Genomic DNA, 13,828 nt, shown 5'->3' with positions numbered 1-13,828 from the left:
ACTGTTCAGTCAGTCTGTTCGAAACAACACAAAGGGAGAGTACATGCTTCACTGTAGAGTGTGTATAAAGCATGTGAATGGTATTTAAATGCATGAATTCAAGCTGGAATAGAAAGCAGACAAAATGAAGAGAGGCAAACTGCAAGCGCAGGTCAGTAAAGTTCTTCTCTCTTTTTCTTGCTCTACTCCAAACTCTGGGCAGCAAAGCAAAGCTGTGGAGTTGGTTGGGGGTTGTTTCGGGAGATAGAGAGTGTACTACATGAGAGTGTGTGTCAGGGGCAATATTGTGTGTCTGGAGTGTGTTTTTACAGCTGGCTGGAAAACACTTTTCTGAAACTCCACTAAGACCTACAGGGAGAAGCTGCATTCAAGATATTTGGTCAAAATTTCTGAGTTCCTGTTTTACTGGTTGTTAGACTTTCTGTTGATTTTCTTTCACCTTATCTTTCAGTCACCTAGAGCATCCATAATAAGTAACCACTCTGTCTGTTATAGCTCAGGTATAATAATTTCAAACACAACTGTGAGAGGAGAGCTAAAATACTCTCATACACCAGCAAGATGAACACACTTCTCTGGAATGACTCGAGTAAGAGAAATGGCATTTTAGCTGGAAGCTGCATACAAAAACTGAGTATAGTGATTTTCTCAAGACTCAAGTTTGAGAGGTACAACTGGTCGCATGCTTCTGCAGTTCTGACTACAGTTCTTCCAGTCGGAATGAACAAGGCGCTGACAAAACTCACAAGGCTGCTGTGTGGTAGTAGATGAAAGCAAGCTTTAGCATGGAGGTGAGATGTTGGTCTTAGCAGGAAGCCAGCTGCATGCTCTTCACCAATGCACAGGACACATGGCCCTGCTTGGATAAACCTTACTGAACCTTACTCAAGTACTCAGAGGGACCTTCTGTCCCAGAGACAAGCTTGGAGCCTGCAACTGTATGGAACTTGAGGGTGTGGCTTTCTAATGTGATTATTGACCTCCTGATGACACCAGATGATGCAACCAGAAGTAGCTCACGGAATGTTCTCACCAATCTCACATGAACAACATTATATGACAATAATAGATTTACTCTATGTTGACTTAAGAGTTCCCTAAAAGTACCAAGACCTCCCACAAAGTTGATCCCTAACTTGTCCTCACACACAGGAGACTGAAGTTCAGAGATGTGAGGTGCTGATGGTGAAGAATCTTGTTTCAATGACAGCTGACACAACTAGTTTCATATCACTTTTATCCTCCTACCAAAATGCCTTTTTCAGGCCTTTCTCCAGGATAACCACAATGGCCAGTGTAAAGGAAATACTGCATTCTTCGGTGATTCACATACAGTCAGTAGTACCATGTTCTCCAGGAAAAAATGCTTATGTAAGCAAGGATTATTAAGGGAGTGTGACTGTAGATTAGATAAACAGGAACTGTCTAGCTTGTTTTACTACACTGCATGCAAAGAAGAAACGACACCCAAGCAGACTGTTACCAGCTGGCCTGAAGAGATGAGCAACGCTTAAAGCTGACTGGTCAGAGCATACAGCCAGAATTGTATATTAAGCAACGCTTTGTATACTCGGGGCTCCTCTCGGCAGTGAGTCCCACACTCTGTGGAATCTTTCTTTTCTATTAAAACCTTTTTACTTATTATCCACATCTGACTCCCCGTTTCATTGAATTTCCACCACACCAGGAACTAGTTGCCAGGAAGCAACAACTGATATCCCATCGTTGGAGCACAAAGGAAACAGTCTCTTTCTTTATGCCTTTCTGTTTCTTTCTTTTTCTTTCTTTCTTTCTTGTCTTTTCTTTTTCATTCTTTCTCTATATCTCTCCTTCTCTCATTCCCAGGCTGAGCTGTAAGTTGTCTCTATTAATGTATTTTTGGTTAATGTAGATGTGAAAAGCAGTGAATATATTTCCTAGTAAAGTTGTGGACAGGAGCTGATAGTCTGCGGTAGTTGGTGTCCTTCTGCTGGCTGAGGGTGTGCTGTGAAAACACTGCGCGAGGTACTTTTCTTCACATTATCTATGGCTGCACCTCAGGGTCCCCTTGAAACTCAACCTCTCTTTCTTTGTTACAGACATGGAAAGCCCAACCCAGAAACAATCTCTGACGTTTGTGAGACTAAGATCTCTGAGCATTTGTACCAAGGTTCTAGTTAATCTGCAGTTTATGTAGAGTGAATTAGACGATAATTCCACACAATGATGCTAAAATGAATCTGCTTTATCATTTGACAGAGGGAAAATAAACATGGGATTAGTTTTTGTATATCGTATTTGTGTTCAAAAACATTTATAGCAGCTAATGAACACTCCCTCTACTGCACTATTTGGCCATATGCCTTTTCCATAGTTTGTCCACTACACCACATAGCGACTAGTTCAGAATGGAGCTTTCCAAAAATATCCTGGCAGTTAGATAACCATAGAATACCCCCAAATACAGTACATGGTATCTTCCTTTTATGTCAACATCAAAAATCAGACATGTAAGAGTTCAAAATGGTGTTCTCCAGAGTTGCAGGTTGTACCACTCTGGGATCATTGGTGGGGTAGTTTAGTGAACAGTGCTGAGTAATATATGAACTTTGTGAATATGCATGTCAGTGTGCATGAGAATGCATGTTTGTGCATATGTCTGCAAATATACACATGCGTGTGTGTGTACATGTGCGTGGGTGTGTGTTGGAAGTTCATTCTGGACCTCCATGCCTTTTGCTGATCTCACTCAGTGGTCTTTCATAGCTGACTGTAACCATGGTGAGATACTCTAAATCCCAGGCAGTAATAGGACTATTCTGTCCTCTGTCCAAGAGAAGAAACATGCATCTATGGACAAATGAGAACTCTTAGTCTATATTAGTAGACAAAGTTAGATTGTCATCTATTTAATATTTTCAATATAAAACAAAAGTCATTTCAAATATAGATCAGGTTTATTCTTTGCCGTTTTCCAAGTAAATACATTTTTTTAAAAAATCAGATAAAAGTGGCTTGGGCTTCCAGTTCTTGATGTTGACATGGTGTTAGACTGAAGAGTCTTTATTGGAATCCTTGTGGAGGGCTGGACCTTGACAGTCTTTCACTGAGTTGGAACATCACAGCCTTCCTCTGAGCTCAGCTGGCTGCAAAAGCTTCCAGAGGTTGTTGGTTTCTGGCAAAGATGACATAATAGAGGACCAAACAGCTACAAAGCCTCTCTTTCCTGCTTTTTGGTGCATCCTTTAAGCAGAACGTCCAGAGCCCTTAACTCTCACCTAAGACTGGATAATTCACATCTTTAAGCTTGACTGTCTGAAGGACTTGAAAAGGGTGAATGCCCCATTATGTCTTTATGTAGCCACATTTCTGAGATAATTGCATGAAGGAGAAAGGACCTTGGCAGCAAAATCACAGCTGTGTGATGATGCCATTTGACTATCAAAATGAGACTGAGAGAGAGAGAGAGAACCTGAGACCACTTGCCAATCACTGCTGGTGCCAGCTCCTGTTCGCCAATGACCATGGTGTGCTTCTAAAAATCCTGAAACCAGTCTTTGTTCTTAAAGCCCATCAGTACACTGTGGATACTACACTTACCCTGGCTACTGAACTACAGAAGACTGTCCCTGTGTTAACTGGAAAAACGTATATTAAAAAATGACAATAAAAATTTTAATAAAAACAAACAAAAAAGTGCACATTAATAGTCTTTGGTAAAAGTAATCTGTCTTACATACTAATTTGTCATTTGTCAGCATAAATGTGTTTATGATCATTTAAACCTTTCGAGGCATAAACCTCGTAAATGTGTCAGCATGGCAGAGTGAGACATGGTGGTGCCATGATCATGCCATGCATAGTGTTACAGTTCTGAAGCAAACAAACCCCACAGCACAGGGCAGTCAGCAGCCTCAGGTTCACAGCAAGTATCCCACCTATTCTCACGATTACCTCATCTAACTGTACCATGCTGTTAAAGGACTTACCCCACCTAACCGTACCATGCTGTTATAGTCACACATTAATGGACACATAATTATATACAGTAAACACAGTGGAAAAAAACAGCGCGAAACCTATGTGGCCCCATGGGTAAATGTTTAATGTGAGAATGACTTTATGCTCTAATCCCATGTTTATTTTAAAGCTCATGTTTACTGGAGGGGCTTCATGCACAGATGGAGCACAAGTTGAACTATAACCTTATGACCCTCTGACACAGGAAGATGAGCTAAACATAGAAGAGAGCCAGTTAAATAAAACAAAGTGTGCTTATCTGAAATGACCAAGTGATAAAACACAGTGGATGTTTACAAATAGAGCAGAGATCTTTCCTGTTGCTTCATTTTTGCAATCTCAGCTGTGACGTGAGTTCGCCTGAAGATCTGACATCACCTCAGATTGATCTGTGGTTGATCTTGGCTTAATCACCACAGGCTGTTCCTGGAGAAGAATCCAAATAGCTCCCCTTCCCTTGTACTAAATCCCTACCTTTATGCTTAATAAAACAAGCACTTGGGAGTTTCCTAGGCTTTGGTTTCAGCTAGAGTTCTACATGTTTAAAAAAAAAAACAATTTCTTATATTTACCAGGCTTGTGTATAGCTGAAATCACACACAATATATGAGAAAATTATAAGTCTTGGCATTTTTAGAGCATTAACATATATGCTATTGATAGATTTTTTTATTTTATTTTTAGAACAGACTTGGAGCTTAATTTAGAAATACCTTTATTTTTATTTTGTGTGTGCCAGTTTTTGTTTTTTGTTTTTTAATATTAATGTTATCAATAGGCTATGGACAAATGGATGAGTGAATGGATAAATTAATGATTGACTGAGCAAATTAATAACACCTTGGATCACTAGTCCCACTAAATGCACACCTTTATAGGAAACTACACTTTTCACACAAAAGACAAATGTTGACACATGAGACAGTGGGAGTAACTCGACCTCACTGATCATAAGAGACTGACTGACTGTGCGTGTGTGTGCGTGCGTGCGTGTGTGCGTGCGTGTGTGCGTGTGTGTATGCACGCATGTGTACAGACAAGGCGTTCTCCCCAGACCCACTGTTGTGTATGTTGAGGGTGTTGCAGACCACAGACAGGAAGCTACTGCTCACAGACATGACCGACATCATGCCAAATCTGGACACTCGGGAGCTGGATCTCAGCGGGTCGGATGAGGAAGCTGAGCAGGTGGATTACCTTCAAGAGAACCATACCGGTGAGGAAAGCACTTTTCCACCCTCTCCAGTGCAGGACTCTGCGAGGGCGGGGGAGGAGGAAGTCATCAGTGGTTGGCACTATTTTTAGCACTTGTAAAGGAACTCAAGAGAGTGTCAATAGTGTAGCTAGACTATTATGGCTTAAAGTTTGTTTTCCATGTTCAGTAAAAAAAAAACGGTGAGAAAGAGAGCAAGGAAAAAAAGAAAGCGAGAGAGGCTTTGTGGTGGCAGGCAGGGTAGGAGGTAGTGCACACTCCCATAAAGATACTGCATCATGTCCCAACATGCCTATAAGACCACAATACTGCTCCCTCACTTACACACCTTCAATCACGTAGTGCTGTTTCTCTTTTTTCAGTTCCTCCCATTGTTGCTCCCATTCTGCAGCGTTGCTTACACAAACGATTGCAAAAGAGAGCTTATGTGGGACTGCATGGGGGATCTGAGTCATCCCTGTCTTTGTCTAACTTGAGACATGTAAGCAGGCAGGCAGGTTGCTCTACCTGTCCAGGGTGAGGCAACATGCAAAGACGCTGATATGAAAATTGTGATAAGTGGTATTGGCCCATTAATTTTTTCTATGCGTGTATGAGAATAAGTGCCCTGAGCGTTTCTGAACACTGGGGATCAAGATGTCACTGCTGGGCCTGCCAAGAGTAGCTTGTACTAAAGCATATAGTAGGATAGTAATTCAAATTGGTTTCAGATTATCTCTTAATTGTGTTGAAATCCATACTTTCATAAGCGGTTACAGCGCCACCACTGTGCTTTTGGAATATAGCACTGCTGTACCAATGCTCCTGGTACAAAATATTCCCATATTGTCAGTGCAGTTCCTGTCATTACCACAAATGTTTCTATGGACAAGTGGTGTCATCTCTGAAAGAACAGACTTGGAGCTTAATTTAGAAATACCTTTGACTGAAGAATTAATTAAAGCATTGTACAAAAATTTGTTTGATCTAAACATTTAACATTTAAACAATTAATTGCTCCAACAACTGCCCTAAGACATCTGTCATGTTTCAAATCAGCAGGTTATAAAATGTCAGAATTATCCATTGTAATTGAAATGCCATAGACGGGTTAGATGGAGAAATGCTGAAAAAAAATCTTTGAGTATAGATATTCTCCATACAGTATCTGTTTTTCTTTTAGTGATTTTCTTTTTCTTTATTGAGGCAAAATTGTTATTTAATTAAAACTATTATTTAAACTAAACCATCAACTCAGTATATCATTTATTTGATGTGATGTGTTTTCTTCTTGGTCTGTTTCTTGATATTGACTGGGTAATCAGTATCCTTCTGTGCTCCAGGAGAAATTCATATTCCATTCTCAGCTGTCTACCAAACAATGGGCTTTAAAGAGCCACATGCACGTGTCTTCCTCCCTACGCTCCCCATCACAGCTAAAATACAGGCAGTGGAGCGTTTTACCAGGTTCAAGGACCGTTTCAATGTCTCCAACCAGGGAGGTGTCTCTAAGGTTTGCCTAACACTCACTCACACACACACACACACACACACACACACACTTTCAGCACATCATTGTTAGTCCAGTCTTGTCCAGTAAATAGTTTAGCTAATCTGGGTCCAGTTTCCCAAGGATTGTCTTAACTGATAGTGTTCAATGTACCATCCTACCAATTAATGATCATCTTCATGTTAGTTTGTTCAGTGTTGGAGCTAAAGCGGAACTTCTGACTTTTTTTGTGTTGTTCTGGGTGGGTGTGGGTGGGTGTATAGAACACATCGACAGTGTTTCGTATTGAGCTGAGGCACGGGAACTTCATCTGGGTAGTAAAGAGAAAAGAGAAGCAATTCTTGGAACTGCATAGAGAGCTTCTGCGCTATAAAACCCTCATGAGGATTCCACTGCCCTCCCGCAGGTTAGACATTAGCACCACCCTGACACCTGAACCACCTACTAACATCTTCCCTGCTTGCTGAAAATCTGCCTCACTCACCACCACCTCTTTCAGGTCTGGCTGAGCCCCAACCCCACCCCACCCCCAGTACTTCTGTTGTCTTGTTTTCCCACACATCCTTTTTCTCTTTTCTTATTTTCTGCTTCTCATCATATGCAACATGAACAGTACATGGGATAGATATACTATGGTCCTTACTGCACAAAAAAACCCCAACTGTACTACTTAAACTCTACTACCCTGCAGGTTTGAAATTAAATCTCTCTCTCTCTCTCTCTCTCTCTCTCTCTCTCTCTCTCTCTCTGCCTTAGTCACACTATTCGCAGGAAGAGTGTAAAGAAGAGTGAAGCACGCATGATGCCCACTTTGCCCCGTGGGGCGAGGGATGAGCTCACCCGGGATGACCAGGTCTCTAGCAGACGGGTGGGTCATTCCAGCACTTCACACAGCCCTCAGTCACATGTTTACTTACATTATTGATGTGCATAAACACAATACACAAGGTTTGATATTGTGTATAATATTGGTTGCCATTCATGTTTTACATTATCATTCCTGATTAACATGCACTTAAAGCAAGTGGATGGCTTATTGAACGCCACTATAAGAAAACTGGCTTGGGTGTCTCCTCTCTGGTATATGCTGACTGAATCGAGCTGCCTTAAATACAGCCTATTTTTCTTTTTCTCTATAATCAAGGAAACTGATCATAAGCCCCAAAGTCTCTTTGGTTGCTAACTAACTCATCCAGCCAACCTCTAGTTTCTGCTAAGCAATTTTATTCAATCCAAATCTTTTTTGGATTATTTAAATGACTTACTCAGGAAGTCTATTTCTCTCTCTTATCTGTCCTATTTGATTTACACTTCCTGGTGTGACGTTACAGAGTGTGGGGGCGCAAATAAGAGGCAGGATGCAGAGACAAATCCGAAACAATGATATGATGATAATGTTTTTGAACCTTTTCAAACTGGCTTTCACACACTATGCATCACTAGGACTACTCTTCTAAGTACCCTAAATGATCTCCTCCCATCTGCTGACTCTAGCACTCCTCTCCTCTTAGATTCTAGCACTGCTTTAACACTATACATCACAATCACATCACTTCTCTCTTAGCAGTTAATATCAATGACCTACTGCTGACCTACTTCTTGGTTCAGATTGTATCTCAACAGCGGATAGTAATTTATTGCCGCTGGAAAGCACAAGTCTGCCTCTGATATTGAGACACATGGTGTTCCCAAGGGATCAGTCCTCAGTCCTCTCCAATTCATAATTTCCATGCTAGCCTTGGGTCAAATAATTTGTCACAATAATCTTTCTTTCTGCTATGAATATTACACTTACATTTATATTAGCACAGATTTAATTTTGTCTTTTCCACATGCCCTAGCATTATACCTAACCTGATGTCATGTATTCTTGACAATTATGGGTGAACTTCAACTTTCTGAAACTTAACACTGATAAAACTGGTCTCAAGTCCTTAGTTGTATGATTTTCCAACCTTGCCGTTCACTTTGTGAATGAGAGTATGTGAAACCCTCCCCTGTAGCCTGGAAGATCGGCATAGCATTCGACCTCATCGTTATTTTCACCTTTGCTCACCCTTGCCATCTGCTCCATACCAAAGTCACTCAAACTATAGCCTAGGTACGGCCCCTCCTCCCGAACGTCTCTTCGTGTGTGTGTGTGTTCATCAGTGTGGCCATGCTCCCCCGTGTTCCACACCTGCTCCTTGTTGATCCATTAGTATGCCTGTATAAAAGTCTAGTGTCTACGTGTTACTGTTGTCGGTGTTTGGATATGGTAGCCTGTGAGCTATGTTGTGATTGTTACGTGTATGAATAAACGTGTGTTTCTGTTTAATGCGACTCATCTCCGCATCCTGCTTAGCCTCCATGTTACACTAGGTCTTTATCATGATCCAACTTCATTACCATAAATCCTTTTTATTGGTATTGTGACTGAAACCCTATGTTGTCTCTACTATATGCAAAAATTAGTGGCAAGATTTATTGCATATACTACAGCTACATCACTTCTGTTTTTACACTGGTTTCTTGCACCCAATATAAACTGCTTATGACTCTCAAAGCCTTACGTGGCCTCCCTCCAGTCTCTGTGATCTTCTTCGAGACCACTTTTAGTACGCTTAATTCCTCTGGTATTGGGTTCCTTGGGTAGTGTGTATGTGTGTGTCTTCAAGTTTAGATTGTCCATTATGGGGGTCACGCTACCTCTGAGATTCTATAATTGCTCTACCATAACCTCTTTTAGGACACTAAAAGGTAACCCTTGAAGGTGGCCAGCTAGATGAGTGTCCTAAAGGCAATAACACTTTTCTTCTTCTCCTGTTCAGAAACAGATGGAGGACTATTTGAACAAGCTGTTCCAGATGGCCATGTACCTCAAGTACCATGCAACTGTAAGCCCTTATGCTGCCACCTTTAAGGCAATGTAAACAAGAAAATTTGCTTAACCAAAAAGTGCAGTAGTAAAAAATGAAAGAAACCATATGATCTATATCAAAACAGGTTCATTTGTATCATTTGTATCAGTATAACAGCATGTGATTCAAACACCCTATGTATCCTTAAAAATTGGGTTTAATGTCAGACTTCTAATTAAAGTATGATGTGCTCTCTCTCTCTCTCTCTCTCAGATGGAGTTTATTGATGTGAGCCAGATGTCTTTTATTCATGACCTTGGCCCAAAAGGCTTGTGAGCATTCTTTCTTCCTCATATTGTTTCATCACCAAATGTCCAATAACTGCCATCATACTGTGTTTGTGTTGGTTTTGCAGTGCTGCAGCACATGTCTCTGTGGGGTTTTTTTTAGAGAGGGCATGATTTACAAAAAATCAGGAGGTCACAGGATCCCTGGAATTAACTGCTGTGGGCACAGTCAAATCTGCTACCGCTGGTCTAAGAGGTCAGTAACGGCGCCATCATGCTCAGTGAATTATGCCTTCCCTCAGACATTCTCTTGCTCAGTTCCTCATACTCTCACACACACACTCTCACACATTCACAGCTCTCTTGCCGATGTCTTTACCCTATTATTTAAGTTGGTAACTACAAATGCATATAATGATGCATTTCGCTTTCTCTTTGTCTCTCCCCGTGTGTGTGTGTGTGTGTGTGTGTGTGTGTGTGTGTGTGTGTGTGTGTGTGTGTGTGTGTGTGTGTGTGTGTGTGTGTGTGTGTGTGTGTGTGTGTGTTCATGCGTGTTTATTATCTGAGTTAAGATGGCTGGTGGTGAAAGATTCTTTTCTGATGTACCTGAAGCCTGACACAGGAGCCATTTCGTTTGTGCTCCTAGTTGACAAGAAGTTCAGTATCAAAATGGACTCCAAATACACCGAGACAAAACATGGAGTGAGGATAGACAGTCTCTCCAGGTGAGCTCAGAACATATCACTACCAGAGGGAACAAGAAGTCATCATACACTGCTGACTGGTGCTGTCTGGTGCTGAGTATCACATGTGTGTCGTGCAGGACTCTGGTGCTAAAGTGTAACAGTTACAGACAAGCCCGCTGGTGGGGGCAGTCTGTTGAGGATTTTGTCCAGAAGTACGGAAAGGCCTTTCTAAGGACACATCGCTTTGACTCCTTTGCCAAGGAACAGGACAGTATACTTGCCAAATGGTACATTCCAATATTACTGAAAAATGGTACACTCTAATGAGGTTCTAAGAATGTATGTGAGCTACAGCTCTGCACAGTTTAATGATTTCTTGCTCCAACAGGCCTGATTAAATTCATTATATTTCTGAAGCAGGAAACCACTGTTTATGCACTGTTGCTGTCTTCCAGGACTGCTTTTCTAATATGACATTCCATCTGGCCTTCCCACAACTAATTACATATGGTGTGCTAATGTGTCACCTCCTATGTTTTCTTTATAGTGATATCTGTTTATACAGCTGTGATTTAGAATATAGTACTTCAACGTAGAGAAGATTGCATGTGTTCATCTGGCCCCTTTTACACAAAAACTCCACCAATTCCACATCCATACAGAAGACTGACCTAATTATTCAATTGTATTTAATGTATTTAATTATTTATTTGTTTTACTTGTATCTTAAAATTATATCAGTGAATGTATTTTACAGGTCGAATTTTAGATCATTTCCTGAATAAGATTAACCGAAATTTAAACCTAAATGAATAAACTCCAATAACAGAACTGTCACACTCCTGTACATACGCATGAAAGACTCGTAAAAGCCCATAAAAGACCAGAAATGGCATCTCCCACTGTTCTCTGCAGGTACGTGAATGGCAAAACCTACATGGAAGATGTAGCCAGTGCCCTGGAGGAGGCCAAAGAGGAGATCTTCATCACAGACTGGTGGTGTGTACTGCACCGGACTCCACACAACAACAGAGCAAATGCTCAAACACATTACTGTTCTCTTAATAAACATGGAAATAGGCTGTTCTGTATAATCTGAGGAGGGCTGCTATAAACTGGTAACAGGTGTAAAGGTTATTTGTCACATGGTGTCTGATCTCCACAGGAACAAAATGTGAACAAAATGTGTATATAGTCCAATAACAAGCCATAAAATATAATAACTAGCCATATGCAGCATAGTTGTGAGGTGTTTCTAGTTTCACAGAGAGGCACATAGCCACAAATATGTCCAGACAAATCGTTGCAGCCAGCAGACTACACTGAGGGGACGTTTGACTGTTGAGAGCACTGCAGAGCGCTGGTCCTGCTTCTCCCTGGCTGGCTGCAGTATCACTTACTTAACTGGTGTCAGTTTGCCTGCTTTTTTCATGCTATAAATATGAGGCCTTAAATACCCCCAGCATAGCAGAGGCTGGTGGGACAGGCATATTTATGTGTTTTTGTCCTCTAGTCTCCTCTTATCTGTGGTTTTCCTAACCACAGTTTCAATCTGAACATATTAAATGGAAAATTCCAGAAATACAGTAAACAATTCATATGTTGAATTACGTGCACGGTTTGAATAGGGTGATGAAATCAGGCCCGGAACATTACTCATCCCCTTACGCACTATGCTGTATCCACTACACTACAGTACAGTACAAGAAATATTTTAGAGAGAAAGAGCTTATTATAGTATATAATAATTGTTATAATTGTTCTATTTTACTATTGGTTATTGTTGCAAATGCCTTATTGTGTGTGGAATCGATCCCGTGTGGATACGGGAGGACTTCTGTGATCTGATTGTCACCTATTCACAGTGGTTTTCATGGCATACTGGTAATCTCCACATAGAATGTTTGACCATGCTAAATAATTGTGTGCTTGCGTGCGTACGTGTGCGTGTGCTTGTGTCTGCATGCATGCGTGTGTGCATGTGTGTGTTTGTGTGTTTGCTGTGGGGCAGGTTGAGTCCTGAGATCTTCCTGAAGAGGCCTGTGGTTGAGGGCAATCGCTGGAGGCTCGACTGCGTTCTCAAGCGCAAGGCAGTGAGTGTGTGTTAATGCATGGGCTTTACAGGATGTGCTCCTACCTGTAGTCTTTCTTAGGTTACATTTTAATTAAAATGGTTCATTGAGGCATTACATTTTCTGGCTGATGTTCTAGTTATAGAAAGAGTGGATGTCTCATCTCATCGTTTGCAAGTTTTATGTGTTTGTGTGAGTCTAAACTTTAGTGGTGTGTCGGTTTGTGTGTGGGAGAAACAGAGAGAGGATAAAGCTTAGTAAGGTGCGTGTGTGTGTGTGTGTGTGGGTGAGTGTTTACAGTTTAGTGGTGTGGGTGGGTGTGTGAAGCTAATTGTTGTGTTTGATTCCAGCAACAAGGTGTGCGTATCTTTGTAATGCTGTATAAGGAAGTGGAGTTGGCTCTTGGAATCAACAGTGAATACAGCAAGAGAACGTTGATGCATCTTCACCCTAACATCAAGGTAAGTGCCTAAGCATGTGTTTGAGTGAGTATGTGCATTTGTGTGTGTGTCTCTGTGTGTGTGTGTGTGTGTGTGTGTGTGTGTTTAGGCACGTGTGCACATATGCTTGCACACATACACAGGTGCAGTTACCTCTGCTTGTTTCCTCTGAAGGTAATGAGGCATCCTGACCATGTCTCCTCCTCCGTGTACCTTTGGGCTCATCACGAGAAGATTGTGGTCATCGACCAATCAGTGGCCTTCGTTGGAGGGATTGACCTGGCGTACGGGCGCTGGGATGACCGTGAACACCGGCTGACGGATGTGGGGAGTGTGACACGCTCTGCCACTCAGGAGCAGGTTGCTACTGACAGGAGCTTCATAGAGACTCACAGGGTTGAGGTAGCTCTCTATTGTTATTTCTTTGTGATATTGCTTATATCACTGTGGAGGCATATGCTAAACTTATAGCCAATGGACACTGTTTGCATTTAGTCATGATCTGCACCAGGTTCTTTCATTTAAGCACAGACAAGGCATAATTTATCCAAGATCTCCTCTTTCTCCTCCTCTGAAAGGGGAAGATGCAAAATCAATCACTGAACATTTATAACTAGTTGGAATAATCTGAAAGAGGAGGTATACTGGACTGGGATGTGGAGTAGTGTGTAACAATCTATCTAATCTTTGATCTTGATCTTCTAATCTATTTAATCTATTTAATCTTTGAATGAAACATTGGTTACATGAATACGTCAGGCACCTTTTGACAGGCACCTTTTTCAAAACTGGCAAGCTAAGG

General features: G+C 41.3%; 1 protein-coding gene across 2 annotated transcripts in view; it reads left to right on the top strand.

Moving 5' to 3' along the window:
* pld1a (phospholipase D1a) overlaps positions 1 to 13,828 on the top strand; it is a 28,290-nt gene continuing 14,462 nt past the window's right edge. For both annotated transcript variants that reach the window (XR_004776901.1, XM_027008570.2), the window contains exons 1-14: positions 1 to 151; positions 5,036 to 5,215; positions 6,535 to 6,704; positions 6,965 to 7,107; positions 7,458 to 7,569; positions 9,512 to 9,577; positions 9,815 to 9,873; positions 9,992 to 10,084; positions 10,401 to 10,553; positions 10,652 to 10,801; positions 11,430 to 11,513; positions 12,526 to 12,607; positions 12,937 to 13,047; positions 13,201 to 13,428. Coding sequence is in view for 1 of the 2 variants with exons in the window: in XM_027008570.2 (XP_026864371.2) it covers positions 5,068 to 5,215; positions 6,535 to 6,704; positions 6,965 to 7,107; positions 7,458 to 7,569; positions 9,512 to 9,577; positions 9,815 to 9,873; positions 9,992 to 10,084; positions 10,401 to 10,553; positions 10,652 to 10,801; positions 11,430 to 11,513; positions 12,526 to 12,607; positions 12,937 to 13,047; positions 13,201 to 13,428 (1,599 nt within the window). In the remaining variant the exon portion in view is untranslated. The remainder of the gene's footprint in view (positions 152 to 5,035; positions 5,216 to 6,534; positions 6,705 to 6,964; positions 7,108 to 7,457; positions 7,570 to 9,511; positions 9,578 to 9,814; positions 9,874 to 9,991; positions 10,085 to 10,400; positions 10,554 to 10,651; positions 10,802 to 11,429; positions 11,514 to 12,525; positions 12,608 to 12,936; positions 13,048 to 13,200; positions 13,429 to 13,828) is intronic.

This window comes from Electrophorus electricus, chromosome 15 (genome assembly GCF_013358815.1).
Source record: "Electrophorus electricus isolate fEleEle1 chromosome 15, fEleEle1.pri, whole genome shotgun sequence".
NCBI classification, from domain to species: Eukaryota; Metazoa; Chordata; class Actinopteri; order Gymnotiformes; family Gymnotidae; genus Electrophorus; species Electrophorus electricus.
The sequence above is the reverse complement of the archived record's forward strand: the minus strand, read 5'-3'. Positions and strand labels throughout refer to the sequence as shown.